The sequence below is a fragment of the Triticum aestivum genome, chromosome 3B, assembly GCF_018294505.1.
Source record: "Triticum aestivum cultivar Chinese Spring chromosome 3B, IWGSC CS RefSeq v2.1, whole genome shotgun sequence".
Taxonomy (NCBI): Eukaryota; Viridiplantae; Streptophyta; class Magnoliopsida; order Poales; family Poaceae; genus Triticum; species Triticum aestivum.
The window spans coordinates 11,545,089-11,563,843 of record NC_057801.1 but is presented as its reverse complement, the minus strand read 5'-3'; the positions used below and the strand labels follow the sequence as shown (position 1 = coordinate 11,563,843).

Here is an 18,755-nt window from a genome sequence, read left to right as displayed (position 1 = left end):
CAGTATCACAAGATATGTACTTATTCAATGACGATTTTCAGTGGCGCAGAGTATCTTGGACGGGTTAATAAAGGAAATATAAATAGAAAATTAGTGATTATTTGTAGCTGAATTATTCTGTGGCATGTCCATTGTTAATAGACAAAAATTGCATGGAATATGGATGGTTCAGTTACCTTGTAAAGAAAGGAATTGGGAACGTCCCCATAGCAACCTAGGCAAAGACCAACGACCATATCCTTGACGAGGCGAGGCGATGCGTGAGGGCGGCACGGCAAAGCATAGGCGATTTCAGGTGTGATCTACTCCCTCTGTCCCATAATGTAAGACGTTTTTTGACACGTGTCAAAAAACGTCTTACATTATGGGACGGAGGGAGTAGTTATTAACAGACAATGTAGCAAAATAGTTCGATTTGATGCACATTGTTATGCACAAAAATGTTTTGCAGGCAATGGATCGAGATTGAATGGTTAAATCAATCAAGTTTACCGAGCCATAGATAAATGGTGTTATTAAGAAGTTTATGAAATTCACACGTGAACACAACAACAAAAGTGATTCAATCTTATGCCCATGCATCCAGTGCCAGAATTTGGTGCGGCATAATTCAAAGGTAGTTGAGACTCGCCTAAACAATGGTTGTCCCGTACCTATACAAGGTGGTTCTATCATGGTGAATCAGTTACTGATAGTGAAAGTAAAACAAGAATAACAATAAGGGCCTGTTTGGAAAACGGTAATATCAAAACTTTACCAAGAAATACTGATACCATTCTTTCCCAATCGGTTACATGCTTAGTTTCTCATTTCGGGCAAACAAAGGACCAAATATAGTAAGAGAAGGCAAACACTCGTTGTTATATTTGCCATATAAATTATATAGACAAATCCTTATTTAGCTTTCGTCTCAATCTTGTGTAAAGAGATACGCATCTCTGATCCCATGCAGCTTGGCAGCCACTTCCTGCATGCTGATGCGCTCACTTGGGGACGACCTGGTGCAACACAACCCAATACTAATCACAGAAAGGAGACTTTGCGCTCCATCTTTCTCGACAGCATCCATCTGAGTTTCCCGGCAGAGATTCAGCTCCTGCAACAGTTCTGGGTCAAGAATCTGCATTACTTTATGGGGGAAGTTGATCTCTGCAAACTTTGCAATGCTCAATCCGTCCTTGAACATGGCATCCGTTGGCCTCCTTCGAATGAATACTTCAAGGAGGACGACTCCAAAGCTGTAAACATCTGCAGCAGTTGAAACCTGACTGCCCCCTGCACATTCTGTAAATCCAGCAAGAGTTTACTTTCGATTCATTCACATGGGCGAACTGTCAAGGTTAATATGAAGAAAGAAAAACCAATGCGAGGATGGACGGTACCTGGAGCAACATATCCTATGGTTCCCTTTATTGCAACGGAAGACGTCGAAGTTGATTCAGAAGACGATGTTGTGGTATGAATCGGCAACCTTGCCAGCCCGAAGTCCCCAACATGAGCTACCATATCATCGTCTAAGAGAATGTTGCTAGGTTTCAGATCACAATGAACAATACCCTCTTGGTGAAGGTACGCCACTGCATCTGATACATCTGCCACGATGCTCAACCTTTGAGCCAGTGAAATGCAGTTCGAATCTGAAGAGCTTTCGTCACCCCGAGCCGAGTGTAGAAATTTATTCAAGTCTCCTCGTGGCATGAACTCATAGACTAGTGCTTTGAAGTCGATTCCTCTAGAATCAATGCTAGAGCATGCAGTAAGGATATGGACTAGATTGCGGTGCCGCACGTTCCTCAAAGCTTTGCATTCTGTGATGAAGCTCTTTTATGCTCCCCTTGTCCCGAGAGCAAAGACTTTCACAGCAGCCACATTTCCATCTCGAAACAGTTTGGCTTTATATACCGAACTGTACCTTCCACTGCTGATTACGTTGGACAAGGAGAACCCTTCAGTTGCTTTGGCGATATCATCATAAGAAACTTTGGGGAAATTTCTACCAAAAGAAGGTAGAGACATCGATTCTCTCCTTTGCTTTTTCCTCCAGAAAAGTAGCATGGACACGAAACCGGCAAGTAGCACCATGCTAGCTAGTGGAATCATCACTTTGAAACATAGTGGCCAAGTGTGCTTGGACGGGCTTGAAATTGTAACAAGGCATGCAGGTAGCTGTAGCTCTAGGACTCCACTGCAGAGCCGATGATTTCCGCCGATGCGTATGGCAGTTGTGTTCTTGAAGACACCTTCTGGAACTTCACCATCAAGACGGTTGAATGACATATCTAGTTGTTGAAGGTATTTCAGAGCACTAATGGACTTTGGTATGGATCGGATCCAGATAAGTGGTTGTGAGACACAGTAAGCACTTCCAAGTTGCTTATGTTTCCTAATGAAGTTGGAATTCTTCCACTAAGAGAATTCTGATCTAACTCAATGACTTCCAAACTTTCACAGCCATCGAGTGTCTCAGGGATGACACCAGACAGGTTATTTGATGAAATTAGCAGATACAACAGTTGCTTGGCATGTCCTATTTCTATAGGAAGTGGCCCATCTAGTTTATTGGAAGATAATCCAATTCGAGTTATTGTAGGAATGCTGAAGATCTCTTTTGGTATGCTGCCACGAAGATTGTTATTGGAAATGCTCAATTTTTCAAGGACCTTAAGGTTTCCCAAACTTGGGGGTATATTTCCATATAACTGGTTAGATTATAGAAGGAGTTCTGTCAGCTGAGATAAGTTTGTGAGGGATGATGGAATAACCCCTGTAAAGGAGTTGTTAGCTAGCTCTATTCCTTGTAAATTGTGTAGAGTTCCAAGCCATTCTGGAAAAACACCTGTAAACTGGTTTTCTTCTAACCCTAAACTGAATAGGCCTCGAAGATTTTCTATGCCAGAAGGAAAACCTCCTGATAATTTATTTGTTCCCAAAAAGAGATGCTGAAGCTGATCAGAAAGGTTTCCCAATGAACTTGGTATATTTCCTTGTAGGCGATTCCCTTTCATTGAGAAAATCTGTAACTCGGTGCAATTCGCTAAGCTGCTCATAAACTCCCATTCTTGTTTGTTACGAGCATGGAATTGATTGAATTCAAGATTCAAGTAAGACAGTTTGGTGAGTTTGCCGATAGCACTATGTACTACACCAGTAAAATTATTACTTGATATATCTATTTCGTATGGCTTGGAAGCATTTATCAATGAATAGGGGATATGGCCATGAAAGAAGTTGATAGCCAATTGAAGAAGTTGGAGGTCAGGAAGATGGTTACCAAGGTCGGATGGTACCTCCCCACCTAGACCATTGAGAGCAGACATATTTAAGATGGCATGTGGGAACGCGCCTGTCAACTTGTTAGCAGCCCCGTAGAGGAACTGCAGCTTGTGCAGCTTTGCCAAGTCATTTGGGAGATTGCCCTCAATGTTATTAAACGCGAAAATGAGCATTCTCAGTGTTGTGATATTGGCAAGAGAGGAAGGAATGGTTCCAATGAGATCATTGTGGGAGAGGTGCAGCTCTTGCAGATGACTAGGTAAACTAGGAAATTGACCGGCTAGATTATTCTTACCCAGCCGAAGCACCATTAGGGTGGTACAGTTGGCAAGATTAGGTATCTTTCCTTGCAATCTGTTACTGGTCAAGTTGATGGTTTTGGAGGTTATGCATATGACCAAGGGATGGAGGGATCTCTCCGTAGAATGAATTATTTGGTAGGAATAGAGACTAATTGCAATTACAAACACCTACTGCCGATGGAGAATATAGGCTGCCATCATTCCATCAGCTAGCTTTTGACATTTGGGCAACAGCTATAGGCAGGGACTCTAAAATTAGACAGTGTGAGCATGTCATCCTATTTGCACAGCAAACAATACATTTCTCTTCCCCTTTACGAAAATGCTTCAGCAAATAAATGGTACAGTACCTGAGTATGCAAACTCGCAGTGCCGGTGTACCTCTTGTATGAGGAAGAACGTCGTGCGCCTTGGTTGGAGAAGGGAGGCAGCTTATACACTTTGGTCTCCAAAGCATGAGCCTTATATAGGCATTTCGTCTGCCGACCTAAAAACACTAGTTAATTCAGTCAACTTTAATTTACCGTTGAAAATGAAAGGGCCAGATAACCTCCAAATCCAAAAAAAACAAAAAAAAACAGTATTGTTGCTATTATTGGAAATGGAAAGCGCCACGCGCCGGTAAAATTGACTAACTTCGATTTCGAGGATGACATGACAATGACATGGGACTTTGTGGATCGCCGACAATAGTTGAATTATACAATGTGTGCTTCACCCACTGTCCATGATGTGGCGCTGTAGTTGTAGTTGACAAAGAAAGATAAGATGCTATCATATTCATAGCTCACTGAACGAGAAAATTTAACTGTAAATAGGTCTTCCATGTACTGCACAATTTCGCATTGAGAAGATACTGGTTGGTTTATGAAGGTGGTTCCTATTGCTCAGTTTTGCCACAGGAATCAGTGCGCCCATATAGTTGAAGCTTACACGCCTTGGGGAAATGCCCTTTGGTTCCGGGGAGGGGCGACGGCGACTGACACTACACGCCGTCGCCCGCCCGCAAGCCTGCTCTTCATTCTTGGCTGCAAAACACTCCGACGAGTCAAATTCCCCGGCTGGGCAGGGACAACGGCGGCGACTGACGCTACAGGTCGTCGCCCGCCCGCTGGAGCTGGAGACTGGCTAGTTTCACCAAAGCAGGACCATGCTCTGCTCTTCATTCTTGGCTGGAACCTCGCGCCAGCCCATACAGCCCAACTATACGGCCCATGATTCCTTGAAATAAAACTAGAGGGCCGACAAGCACCGATAATACCCACCAACCTACCGATTATCCTCATGAAAATCTCAGAGAAAAAAAGAACCAGGAGCCAGTGACAGGCAAAGCAGACAGCATGAAGTCCAAGCAGAACCAGCATAGATAACAAGAGGTCTTATCAGCAGGTAAAGACAGCATCTCCAAGCTCCAGTTCCATGACATCCCTGATACATCGATCCGGTACAAAACTACAGCAAACTTTTTGTTGATTCACTCAAGCCAAACAAAAAGAAGAAGAAGAAACAGCTTGTAAATCTTGGTTTCGACAAGCTCCAAGAACTCTAGGACAGTTTCTGCTACCAGCTACAAAGGGGCTGCGGATGGATAGGTCACCACAACACTACTCTTCCTTGATGGCGCCCTTGTCGCTGACGTAGATGCCGTCCAGGAACTTCCTGATGTCCTTGTTCTTCACGTGGCATTTCTGGTTCAAGGAAAACGAAACAAGGGTTGGTCAGGATGGGGATGATCGGCGCTCATATATAGAGAACCACATGCTGCCAGTGCAAGCCGGTAAATGTTATGCATTTGTTGTGTTCCAACGATACATGGACATTCTGCACTGTTATAGCTGGTTTTCCAGGTTAGGTTAGGCTATGCACTCGTTGCATCTAATCTAAACTAGTAGAAAAGATGCATCAACAATCAGTGCAGTAAGAGTGGAATATACGATCATTGCAAGGCATGCTACAATGCCTAGATGACTACAGCCATAGGTTCATCCGTAGTAGAGAAAAGTTCTGCCATTGTGAAGCATACAACCTCATTCAGAGATAGGCATCACAGGTAAAATGAAGGCAACTTATTATGCTAGTTTTCAGTATGAGAAGCACGTAGGCCAGGACTCTGACCTGGTTGATCAGGGCAGCAGAGCGAGAGACTAGCTCGATGTCGTTGCCATCCAGGACAATCTCATCCTTAACTTTCTCGGACCGCAGGATCGTCACACCGTCAAGCATGTCTACTTTCCTTACCTGCTCAAGGAAAGGAAAAACATCAGTACACTTCATACATGACTTGGAAGTTGGAACAATAGACATAGTGGGGGCACAACAGATAAAAGTCAAACCGGACATCACAAACGTTCAATGTCATAAGTGGCATAGCACACTCAAGTTTGTTTTAGGCAGCACTATGGGTCAATCACCCTACAAACACTAGAGTAAACAATGCTACTGACTCCTGTTCTGAGAACATTGGCATTGAGGGATCAAACATCTCAAATAAGCTTGACAGAATTGATGCATTATTGGCATCAATGATCCCCCAACCCAAGGTGAACAAATTGCATTCATTCATATACCTATACATGGTTCCAATTACACACAGAGGTGGATTGATGGGCACATCACATATACAGAATGGTTCATGAACAGAGATTTGACTGCCTATAAACTAGTGCACTCAATAATGTTTCTGCTGCAGCTAAGTCAGAAGAACACATTTTCTATGCACAGGACCAGCTAAATCGAGCTCGCCGATCTGACTGTTTGGTCAAGGAAAAAGAAAAGAAATTTACCTTCTTCTCGCCGAGGAAGTTCCTGATCTCGATGCCCTTGTTGGCGGCGGTGATGGAGGCGTTGATGGGGAAGTGGGCGTAGACGAAGCGCATCTTGTAGCGGAAGCCCTTGGTGACGCCGGTGATGAGGTTCTGGACGTGGGAGATGGCGGTGCGGATGGCGGCCATGGTCTTGCGGGTGCCGAACCAGGCGTCCACCTTGAGCCTCCGCCCGCCCTCCTGCAGCTGGAAGTCGAGGTTGAGGTGCTTGAAGTTGCGGGTCAGCGTGCCCCGGGGACCCGTCACCGAGATCATCTTCGCCGACACCTTCACCGTCACCTCCTCCGGGATCTCCATCGTCTCCGACGCCAGGATCGTCTTCATCTTCGCACGCCGGGTTTGCTCTTCTTCTTCTTCTTCGGCGGCGGCGGCTGTGTTGGGCTCTGCGGGCGGCGGCGGCGGCGCGCGAGGTGGGGAGAGGTATTATATAGGTGCCGCCTCTAGGGTTTGGTTTTGCTCGTGGGAATGGGTGGGTGATCATGTCATGGCCTGGAAGTGGGCCAGATTTGGCCCAGCACCCCTCTTTCTTTCTTTTTTGATAATAAACAATTCATGATTTTAAAAAAAATATTAATGTATTTAAACATGTTAATGATTTAAAAAATATCAAATTCAAGAAATTTCCATGAAAAATTATAAAAATGTTCGCAAAAATAATTGATTCCAAATTTCAAAAAACATCATCGATTCAAAAATATTCGCTGCTTCAAAAAAATATTAAAGAAATCAACAATTTTAATACATTTTAAAGAAATTTTATGAATTTCAAAATCTGTTCCCAGGTTTAAAAAAATGTTCTCCGATTCAAAAATGATCACGAGTATCATAAAAATGTTGGGGGGGTCAGCCTTTCTACTGACCTGACTGTTAGGCTGCCTTGGCGGGCCAGAGACGAACATGTGCAGGATAGATACAAATGCAACAAGAATATAACCACTCACACACTATTCATGAAAAACACACTGTCCCCCTAAAAAAAGTTCACCTAAAAATTTGATTGTATTAGGGACGTGGAGTTTCTGCACCCGAGCTCATATGAGCTCGGGTGAACAGTAAAATCGAAAAAAAATCGAAAAAAATTCAAAAAATTCCAAAAATTTTTTGGTAGAAACTTTGACAAAAATTTTAAGTGCTTGTAAAAATTCGTCATGAAATCACATTTCTAGAAGGCGTGGCAAAAAAAAAACAAAATCGGTACTCTGAAAATGCTACTTTCAAAAGCATTTTGGAGGCTGAATTTGTTTTTTTTGCCACGCCTTATAGGAATGTGATTTCATGATGAATTTTTGCAAGCACTTAGAACTTTTGTCAATGTTTCTCTGAGAATTTTTTTGGAATTTTTTGATTTTTTTTGATTTTTTTTTCGATTTTACTGTTCACCGAGCTCAAATGAGCTCGGGAGCAGAAAGGCACTTTCGTTGTATTAGTTGCTTCTTGATTGCAGTTCGTCTTTGTGCCAACGGCTAAAGTTGGTCTTTTTAAATAGCTCACTTAACTTCCTAGGCTAGGCTAGTCGATAAATCATTAGAGTCTTAAATAAGAATCTCGTGCTAGACACTTGTACTCTGTGCTATACCCCAATACAATGAACACAACTAAGATGCATGGTATTATCTACTCGAGAGGGCCCGAACTTGGGTAAAATCGTTGTTTCCTTGTTACCATCGTTCCAAGATGTCTAGTTTAGGATCCCTACCTCAAGATCTGCCGGATTTGGCTTCATTAGATTGGCAGCGGTGAGCCGATGAGTTGCTTGGTGAGTGCTAAGCCCGGGTGTTTGGTCACGTTGGTGTAGGCCGTGGAGTTGAGGGAGTTGACGTCTATGCCCATGTGGTTGTCGATGTGGTCCCACGGGTTGAAGTAGGTGCCGAACTCCATCGCAACTAACCGCGCATCGCTGGTGGTATTGAAGACATTGCTGAAATTGAGAAGAGCGAGGGTTGCGCCCCCGTTGTTGGGGAGGAGCCTCGACGGGTAGTGCACCAGGAACAAAGACATACCGTCAGCACTACATCGCTGGTGAACCAGAAATACTCCCTCCGTTCTTTAAAGAGTGTACTTCCAATTTTGTTGGAAAGTCAAACATTTTTTATGTTTGACCATATTTATACAACAATACATCAAAATTTATGCCATCAGATTTGTAGTATTAGATTCAGGATAAAATATACTTTCATCATATATCTATTTGGTTTCATAAACATTGGTATATTTTTGCACAAAGTCAGTCAAACTTTATGATAGTTTGACCCTCCAATAAAGTTGGAAGTACACTCTTTAAAGGACGAAGGACGTATGTTTGTGCAATTAAGTCGTAACAACTAGTCTCCGGCAAAGTAGATTTGGGTCATCTGCCACTGCTAGCCCAAGACAGGTCGCTTCAAGCATTGGCCGATGAGGTTGATGCGGTGTTATAACCATGTGATCCAGTGGTAACGTTAGCCGGGGATGGCCACGACAGGGCCGGCGGCATGACGTCCTCTGACTGCAAGACGTTCATGAGTTGCACAATGGACGGTCGCGCCTCTAGGGGTGGGTGCGTGCACCAGAGCCCGACGACCAAAGCATGATGCATCTGCCACTTACAGTTGTGGTCGAGCTGCTGGTTGTCCCCATGTAGCCTTTCATCCACCGCTTCAAGGATGCTACCCTTCTCGTACAGGTCCCAGATCCACATGAGCAGTGGGATGTCATCATTAACCCTTTCTTTCTTCTCCATTCGTGGGTGCTTGCCGGACACTACCTCCAACAGAACGACGCCGAAGCTGTAGATGTCCGCTTTGGGGGTCGGATGGTGTGTGCGAATAAACTCTGGGTCTATGTACCATGGAGTGCCCTTGATGATCTTCGTCGTCTCTAGCCCGGCTCCATGATCCACAAGCCTTGCCAGCCCAAAATCTGCCAGCTTGGTGCTCCATGATGAGTCGAGGAGTATGTTTTCGGGTTTTATGTCACCATGTAACACACATTGGTCGCACTCTGTGTGGAGATAGCGTAGTGCAGATCCCAGGCCAAGGATGATCTTGTATCTGTATGTGTGTTAGGTCAACAAGGTCGGGTTAATAAATTACTATCATGCATATTTATGCATCGATTTGCTCAATGTTATAGTGCTTTAGATTAATTTATAATAATGGAAATGATCAAAAAGGGGGTAATCATTTGGTGATTCCAAGTTAACTGAAGTTCCTGATTTTTTTCCCTAATTCAAACCAAGTTTATAGAAAAATGTGATGAGGTCTAAAACGTCAAACATATATAGTATAGAAATGCAATATAAAGTATCTAATAAAAGCTAATATGATGTTGTAGATGTTGGAATATTTTTCTATTGACTTTGACCAGATTGAAATAAGTTTGATTTGGAACAAACTTAAATTTTCAACTAATTTATAAGGCGTAGTCACATACCTTTCTGGCCATGTGAGGAGACGGTTCTCGCTGTAAATGTGCCCGTCGAGACTGCCTTTTGGCATGAACTCATAGACGAGCAGGAGCCCCTTGCCACTGTCGGACCAGCCTAGCAAGTGCACAAGGTTCCGGTGCCTGAGCCGGCTTATAATCTTCACCTCCGCCTCGAACTCTTTCCTCCCCTGCGCAGATGATCCCATGGAGAGCATCTTGATGGCCACCAGGCTGTCGTGGTCGCTAAGGCCGCTGCCCTGGTAGACGCAACCGAAGCCCCCTTGCCCAAGCTTCCCCTGCTCCGCGAAGTCATTTGTGGCTGCTGCGAGCTCACAGTAGCGGTACCGTCTAGGTCCTACCCCTTTCTCGAACTCAGCTTGCTTACGTTTGCGTCGCTGACGAACTATGATGGCGGCGGCACTGCAGAGCAACACAAGAAAAGCTGTTGTTGCTGATGGCACCAGCACATGCACAGGTGGTAGGCGTCGCCGTGGACTGTTATTGGTAGGCACCGAGGCATCATCTAGAGTGGAGCTAAACGACCAGGACGTCACACGGTGCAGCGCGGCGCAGAGACCAGTTGATGCCGCGAAGCCGACTGAGACTTGCTGGGTAGCTCCCTCTTCATGTCCACCGACGTGCTTATGCTGTATGGCGGCTCGTCACCGTTGATCTGGAGAAGGGCGACCAGAAGACCGGTGCGGTTGTCGTAGCTGATTTGGGCGGTCATGATGGCGTCATTCGAGACTAGGCGCTTGGTCACGTTCGTGTAGGCCGTGGAGTTGAGGGAGTTGACGTCTATGCCCATGTGGTTGTCGCTGTGGTCCCAGGGGTTGAGGTAGGTGTCGAACTCCACCGCGACTAACCGCGCATCACCGGTGACGTTGAAGCGATTACTGAAATTGAAAAGAGCAAGGTTTTCGCCCCCGCTGTCGGGAAGGAGCCTCGACGGGTAGTGCGCCAGGAAGAAAGATATACCGTCAGCACTAGAGTCGCTGGTGAGGCTCGAGTTACATAGACCAACATTGTCTTCCGATCTGTTTTGGGGCTTGATCTGGAACGTGAAGTTGGAGGAGAAGCTGGCCGCCTCGCCGGTGGCGTCGTCCCAGAGCGGCACCGGGCGAGCGTACGATGCCCGGCCAACACTGAAGACGTTGGCTGCGATGTAGTTCCTCGTTAGGTCGATGGCGCCAGAACCCATCCATGCGTCACGTTCGCAGCTGAGCTCCATGTCGCAGAGATCGCCGGAGCCGGGGCTGGAGAAGTTGAAGCTGAAGGAGAGCGCGGTAGCCAGACCGAGCAAGTAGCAGAGGCAAACGATGATGTACGCGCAGACAGAGAGAAGATGGTGAGGGCTCATGATTGCAGCAGCCATTGTTGCTTCTTGGCGAGTAGGGAGACGTATGGCACCTAGTATATATAGAGAGGGATCGATTTGCCAGCTTTGGTTTTAGTGGAAGCTCCGGACGGCCAGCTTGAGCCACCACACGGAGGATCCAATGTGATGTGTCTCCTGGCATTGGATTTGGGATTCCTATGCTAGAATATTGAATTGTGTGGTTACTATGGGATGACATATATTGCGTCGGTTCTCACATGTGCACGTAGGTCAGCTTTAGGCGCCAGTGTTAAAGAGCGGATTAGGCTGGCCATAGTGAGGGTAACCTAACTACTATCATGCATTTGGAACTCGCAAACATGCTTATAAGGCAGACAATTAAAAAAAGAGAGGGTTATACTAACATAGATAGATACCGTATCATAACAAATATTATGTTACTATGTGTCATGCATGACAATAAATAAGATCACTTATGATACTAATTTCTGATACTAACTATTGATATAGTATCATACACTAGTATCACATGCATTATACTAATAGATGATACTCCCCATTATGATCAGCCTTAGTGCGTGCGGTTCAGGCCAGCTTCGATCCTTCCCGTTTGAGTGTGGCCGTTGCCTTCGACAATAACTAAATCGGCTGGATCGGGGCCAATGCAAGTGCCAACAGTATGCTACGGCAGACAAATAAATAAAAAGAAGAACACGATGCTAAGCTGGCCGGGTGCAAGATAACGGCTAAGCAATGACGGAGACACAGCGTGGCAAATAAGAGAGCTGCACTATATATAGATTTCTGGATGTGGTTATACTATATCACCGTTTAGTTTAGTTTTTCTTTTAATACAATACAATCGTTGATGCTCATATACACTTAACCGTATGAACGCAGGCACATACACCGCACCTCTATGAGCTCTCCGAGATCCGAGCCGACACAACGTAAACGTCTCCTTCCACTGAACACTCATTGTCGGAAGGCCTGAATAAATCCAAAAAAAAATGCGACCATCACTTCCGAGTCCACCAAAAGGAACCTAATGGTCTGAGCTACACCCAGTTTGCATTGTTAAGTTGAGTTGGTTAGTAGACAAGTTTGAATTAAGAGAAAATTGATGAAGCAAACCGAACTTGCACGTATCCAAATTAAGAACATGGATATCCATGTACTTGGTGCTAAATTATCATTTAGTGAGGGCGGATTGTAACCGCTGGTGATGTTTTAATAGTCCGAGAACCTCCAGCACTGATCTACCTACAAATTTGAAACTAGCGTCTTACATGCAGGCATTTGAGAAGTTTCCTCCGTGGGTGGGCTAAGCATCTCAGCGGGGTTTATAAGATAGAGATTTATAAGATTGAAAAGGAACAACTCCTTTCACTTATTCAGTCCCTAGATGAAGCAGAAACCACAGTCCTGCCAGCCTCGGAGCTTCATGCCAAGCTTGATGCGGAGATGAGACTGAAAGAGCTCCTTCGTGAGGAAGAGTTAAAGTGGGCACTCCGGGCCAAGGTCCGAAGAGTAGTCCATGGGGACACGAACACATAATTCTTCCACATGATCGCTAATGGTAAACATAGAAAGAAGAGGATCTTTTAGCTTGAGCAAGATGAGGGAACAATTCTTGGACAGGAAAATTTAAAGCTATAGATTACGGAGTATTACAAGCACCTGTTTGGGCCTCCAGAGGACAACTGTGTGTCACTGGATGAGTCTAGGATTAAGGATGTGCCTCAACTTACGGCTGTTAAGAATGATACTTTAGCTGCTCCTTTCTCTGAGAAAGAGGTGTTTGAGGCCATTTCCCAGATGAAGAATAATAAGGCTCCTGGCCCGGATGGTTTCTCGGCTGAGTTTTCTAAGAAGTGTTGGCACATTATTAAAGGAGATTTGTTGCCGTTGTTCAATGATTTATTCTCTGGCCAGCTTCACCTTTTTCAGCTGAATTTTGGAATGATAAGCCTTCTTCCCAAGAAGACAGAGGCAGTGGAATCGAGCAATTCCGGCCTATCTGTCTTCTTAATGTTAGTTTCAAAATTTTTACCAAGGTCGGGACAAATATGCTCACATAGATTGCACATACTGTGGTGCAGCCTACTCAAACTACTTTCATGCCGGATAGGAACATCCTCGAAGGAGTTGTGGTCCTTCATGAAACGCTTCACGAGATTCACACAAAAAAACTTGATGGAGTTGTTTTTAAGGTGGATTTCGAGAAAGCGTACGATAAAGTCAAATGGCCTTTCCTTCAACAGGCATTACGCATGAAGGGTTTTGATGAAGCTTGGCGAAGCCAAGTTGAATCTTTCACGCAAAAAGGCCGTGTTGGAATTAAAGTGAATGGCGATATAGGTCATTATTTCCAGACACACAAGGGCATGCGGCAAGGTGATCCAGTGTCTCCTATTCTGTTCAACATCGTAGTTGACATGTTGGCAATATTGATAGGTAGGGAAAAGGAGGCCGGGCAGGTGGATGGCTTGGTGCCTCGTCTAGTTGACGGTGGTGTTGAAAATATGCCCTAGAGGCAATAATAAAAGCATTATTATTATATTTCCTTGTTCATGATAATTGTCTTTTATTCATGCTATAATTGTATTATCCGGAAATCGTAATACACGTGTGAATAGATAGACCATAATATGTCCCTAGTAAGCCTCTAGTTGACTAGCTCGTTGGTCAACAGATAGTCATGGTTTCCTGACTATAGACATCAGATGTCATTGACAACGGGATCACGTCATTAGGAGAATGACGTGATGGACAAGACCCAATTCTAAGCATAGCACAAGATCGTGTAGTTTGTTTTGCTAGAGCTTTTCCAATGTCAAGTATCTCTTCCTTAGACCATGAGATCGTGTAACTCCCGGATACCGTAGGAGTGCTTTGGGTGTACCAAACGTCACAACGTAACTGGGTGACTATAAAGGTGCACTACAAGTATCTCCGAAAGTGTCTGTTGGGTTGACACGGATCGAGACTGGGATTTGTCACTCCGTGTTACGGAGAGGTATCACTGGGCCCACTCGGTAGTGCATCATCATAATGAGCTCAAAGTGGCCAAGTGTCTGGTCACGGGATCATGCATTACAGTACGAGTAAAGTGACTTGCCGGTAACGAGACTGAACAAGGTATTGGGATACCGACGATCGAGTCTCGGGCAAGTAACATACCGTCTGACAAAGGGAATAGTATACGGGGTTGCTTGAATCCTTGACATCGTGGTTCATCCGATGACAACATCGAGGAGCATGTGGGAGCCAACATGGGTATCCAGATCCCGCTGTTGGTTATTGACCTGAGAGCCGTCTCGGTCATGTCTGCATGTCTCCCGAACCCGTAGGGTCTACACACCTAAGGTTCGGTGACGCTAGGGTTATTAGGAAGACTTGTATGTGATTACCGAATGTTGTTCGGAGTTCCGGATGAGATCCTGGACGTCACGAGGAGTTCCGGAATAGTCCGGAGGTAAAGATTTATATATGGGAAGTTGTCAAACGGACACCGGAAAGTTTCGGGGGCGTACCGGTATTGTACTGGGGCCACCGGAAGGGTTCCGGAGGTCCACCGGGAGGGGCCACCCCTCCCGGGGGGCCACTTGGGCTGCATGGGGGAAGGAGCCAGCCCCTGGTGGGCTGGGTGCGCCCCCCACCTTGGGCCCATGCGCCTAGGGTTTGGAGGGGAAAACCCTAAAGGGGGCGCCCCCCTTGCTTGGGGGGCAAGCCACCCCTCCCCTTGGCCGCTGCCCCCCTCTAGATTCCCATCTAGAGGGGCCGGCCCCTCTTGCCCCTTCCCCCTATAAATAGAGGGGTGAGGGGAGGGCTGAACACCACAAGCCAAGGCGCAGCCCCTCCCCTCCCCAACACCTCTCCTCCTCCGTACGTGCTTGGCGAAGCCCTGTCGGAGAGCTGCTGCACCAACAACACCACACCGTCGTGCTACCGTTGGAGCAATCTTCCTCAACCTCTCCTTCCTCCTTGCTAGATCAAGACGGAGGAGACGTCGTCCGTCCCGTACGTGTGTTGAACGCGGAGGTGCTGTCCGTTCAGCACTTGGTCATCGGTGATCCGAATCATGGCGAGTACGACTCCCTCATCACCATCCCCTTGAACGCTTCCGCACTCGATCTACAAGTGGTATGTAGATGCAAACTCACTCCCTTGACTCATTGCTTAGATGAACTCATAGATGGATCTTGGTGAAACCGTAGGAAAAATTTTAATTTTCCGCAACGTTCCCCAACAGTGGCATCATGAGCTAGGTCTATGCGTAGTTCTCTATTACACGAGTAGAACACAATTTTGTTGTGGGCGTGGATCTTGTCAACTTGCTTGCCGCTACTAGTCTTATCTTGCTTCAGCGGTATTGTGGGATGAAGCGGCCCGAACCAACCTTACACGTACGCCATGTAAATTACTTGTATGACCTGCGTGTCATTGAAGAACGCCATGTAAATTACTTTACTTTATTGCTAAACGCGTTAGCCATAGAAGTAGAAGTAGTCATTGGCGTGACAACTTCATGGAGACACGATGATGGAGATCATGATGATGGAGATCATGGTGTCATGCCGGTGACAAGATGATCATGGAGCCCCGAAGATGGAGATCGATGGAGATATATGATATTGGCCATATCATGTCACTACTATATAATTGCATCTGATGTTTATTATGTTTATGCATCTTGTTTACTTAGAACGACGGTAGTAAATAAGATGATCCCTTACAACAATTTCAAGAAGTATTCTCCCCTAACTGTGAACCGTTGCTAAAGTTCGTCGCTTCTAAGCACCATGTGATGATCGGGTGTGATGGATTCTTACGTTCACATACAACGGGTGTAAGACAGATTTACACAGGCGAAACACTTAGGGTTAACTTGACGAGCCTAGCATGTACAGACATGGCCTCGGAACAAGGAGACCGAAAGGTCGAACACGAGTCGTATGGAAGATACGATCAACATGAGAATGTTCACCGACGATGACCAGTCCGTCTCACGTGATGATCGGACACGGCCTAGTCGACTCGGATCGTGTAACACTTAGATGACAAGAGGGATGTCTAATCTAAGTGGGAGTTCATTAAAATAATTTGATTAGATGAACTTTATTATCATGAACAATAGTCTAAAATCTTTGCAAAATGTCTTGTAGATCAAATGGCCAACACTCATGTCACCATGAACTTCAATGCGTTCCTAGAAAAACCAAGCTGAAAGATGATGGCAGCAACTATTCGGACTGGGTCCGGAACCTGAGGATCATCCTTATAGCTGCCAAGAAACAGTATGCCCTAGAAGCACCGCTAGGTGAAGCACCCATCCCAGAGAACCAAGACGTTATGAACGCTTGGCAGTCTCGTGCTGATGATTACTCCCTCGTTCAGTGCGACATGCTTTACAGCTTAGAACCGGGGCTCCAAAAGCGTTTTGAGCAACACGGAGCATATGAGATGTTCGAGGAGCTGAAACTAGTTTTCCAAGCTCATGCCCGGGTCGAGAGATATGAAGTCTCCGACAAGTTCCATAGTTGCAAGATGGAGGAAAACAGTTCTGTCAGTGAGCACATACTCAAAATGTCTGGGTTGCACAACCGCCTGTCCCAGCTGTACATAAACCTCCCGGACGAGGCGGTCATTGACATAATCCTTCAGTCGCTCCCACCAAGCTACAAGAGCTTTGTGATGAACTACAATATGCAGGGGATGGAGAAGACCATTCCCGAAGTATTCTCAATGCTGAAGTCAGCAGAGGTTGAAATCAAGAAAGAACATCAAGTGTTGATGGTCAATAAAACCACTAAGTTCAAGAAGGGCAAGGGCAAGAAGAACTTCAAGAAGGACGGCAAGGAGGTTGCCGCGCCCGGTAAGCAAGTTGCCGGAAAGAAGTCAAAGAATGGACCCAAGCCTGAGACAGAGTGCTTTTATTGCAAAGGGAAGGGCCACTGGAAGCGGAACTGCCTCAAATACTTAGCGGACAAGAAGGCCGGCAACACTAAAGGTATATTTGATATACATGTAATTTATGTGTACCTTACCAGTACTCGTAGTAACTCCTGGGTATTTGATACCGGTGCCGTTGCTCATATTTGTAACTCACAGCAGGAGCTGCGGAATAAACGAAGACTGGCGAAGGACGAGGTGACGATGCGCGTCGGGAATGGTTCCAAGGTCGATGTGATCGCCGTCGGCACGCTACCTCTACATTTACCTACGGGATTAGTTATAAACCTTAATAATTGTTATTTGGTGCCAAGTTTGAGCATGAACATTGTATCTGGATCTCGTTTGATACGAGATGGCTACTCATTTAAGTCCGAGAATAATGGTTGTTCTATTTATATGAGAGATATGTTTTATGGTCATGCTCCGATGGTCAATGGTTTATTCTTAATGAATCTCGAACGTAATGTTACACATATTCATAGCGTGAATACCAAAAGATGTAAAGTTGATAACGATAGTCCCACATACTTGTGGCACTACCGCCTTGGTCACATTGGTGTCAAGCGCATGAAGAAGCTCCATGCTGATGGACTTTTGGAGTCTCTGGATTATGAATCATTTGACACATGCGAACCATGCCTCATGGGAAAGATGACCAAGACTCCGTTCTCCGGAACAATGGAGCGAGCAACCAACTTGTTGGAAATCATACATACCGATGTATGCGGTCCAATGAGTGTTGAGGCTCGCGGAGGATATCGTTATGTTCTCACTCTCACAGATGACTTGAGTAGATATGGGTATGTCTACTTGATGAAACACAAGTCTGAGACCTTTGAAAAGTTCAAGGAATTTCAGAATGAAGTAGAGAATCAACGTGACCGAAAGATAAAATTCTTACGATCAGATCGTGGAGGAGAATATTTAAGTCACGAATTTGTTACACACTTAAGAAAATGTGAAATCGTTTCACAACTCACGCCGCCTGGAACACCTCAGCGTAACGGTGTGTCCGAACATCGTAATCGCACTCTATTGGATATGATGCGATCTATGATGTCTCTTACCGATTTACCGCTATCATTTTGGGGATACGCTCTAGAGACAGCTACATTCACTTTAAATAGGGCACCGTCTAAATCCGTTGAGACGACAAAGTATGAATTATGGTTTGAGAAGAAACCTAAGCTGTCGTTTCTAAAAGTTTGGGGATGCGATGCTTATGTCAAGAAACTTCAACCTGAAAAGCTCGAACCCAAGTCGGAAAAATGCGTCTTCATAGGATACCCTAAGGAAACCATTGGGTATACCTTCTACCTTAGATCCGAAGGCAAGATCTTTATTGCCAAGAACGGATCCTTTCTGGAAAAAGAGTTTCTCTCGAAAGGAGTAAGTGGGAGGAAAGTAGAACTCGATGAAGTACTACCTCTTGAACCGGAAAGTAGTGCAGCTCAGGAAAATGTTCCTGTGGTGCCTACACCGACTGGAGAGGAAATTAATGATGATGATCAAGGTACTTCGGATCAAGTTGCTACTGAACTTCGTAGGTCCACTAGGACACGTTCCGCACCAGAGTGGTACGGCAACCCTGTCCTGGAAATCATGTTGTTAGACAACGGTGAACCTTCGAACTATGAAGAAGCGATGGCGGGCCCG

The 18,755-nt window shown here is 45.4% G+C and overlaps 1 protein-coding gene and 2 pseudogenes across 1 annotated transcript; all 3 read right to left on the bottom strand.

Annotated features, from left to right (window-relative positions):
- Nucleotides 1-859: 859 nt before the first annotated feature.
- Nucleotides 860-5,001, bottom strand: LOC123067139 (receptor kinase-like protein Xa21; annotated as a pseudogene).
- Nucleotides 4,917-6,804, bottom strand: LOC123068231 (60S ribosomal protein L9). Its single transcript, XM_044490737.1, has 3 exons — nucleotides 6,359-6,804; nucleotides 5,691-5,813; nucleotides 4,917-5,263 (listed from the first exon to the last, which is right to left on the bottom strand). Exons 1-3 carry the CDS (start codon nucleotides 6,719-6,721, stop codon nucleotides 5,180-5,182), a joined length of 570 nt encoding a protein of 189 aa, XP_044346672.1. The 5' UTR covers nucleotides 6,722-6,804; the 3' UTR covers nucleotides 4,917-5,179.
- A 1,940-nt stretch (nucleotides 6,805-8,744) lies between these two features.
- Nucleotides 8,745-11,177, bottom strand: LOC123064311 (L-type lectin-domain containing receptor kinase IX.1-like; annotated as a pseudogene).
- Between the last annotated feature and the right edge of the window lie 7,578 nt (nucleotides 11,178-18,755).

Bases quoted from the DNA above. Each gene is read 5' to 3' on its own strand.
- LOC123068231 (XM_044490737.1), bottom strand. From the start codon at position 6,721: ATGAAGACGATCCTGGCGTCGGAGACGATGGAGATCCCGGAGGAGGTG. The intron at 5,814-6,358 runs GTAAATTTCTTT...TTCCTTGAGCAG, and splicing joins ACTTCCTCGGCGAGAAGAAG to GTAAGGAAAGTAGACATGCT. The intron at 5,264-5,690 runs GTCAGAGTCCTG...TCCTTGAACCAG, and splicing joins CTGCTGCCCTGATCAACCAG to AAATGCCACGTGAAGAACAA.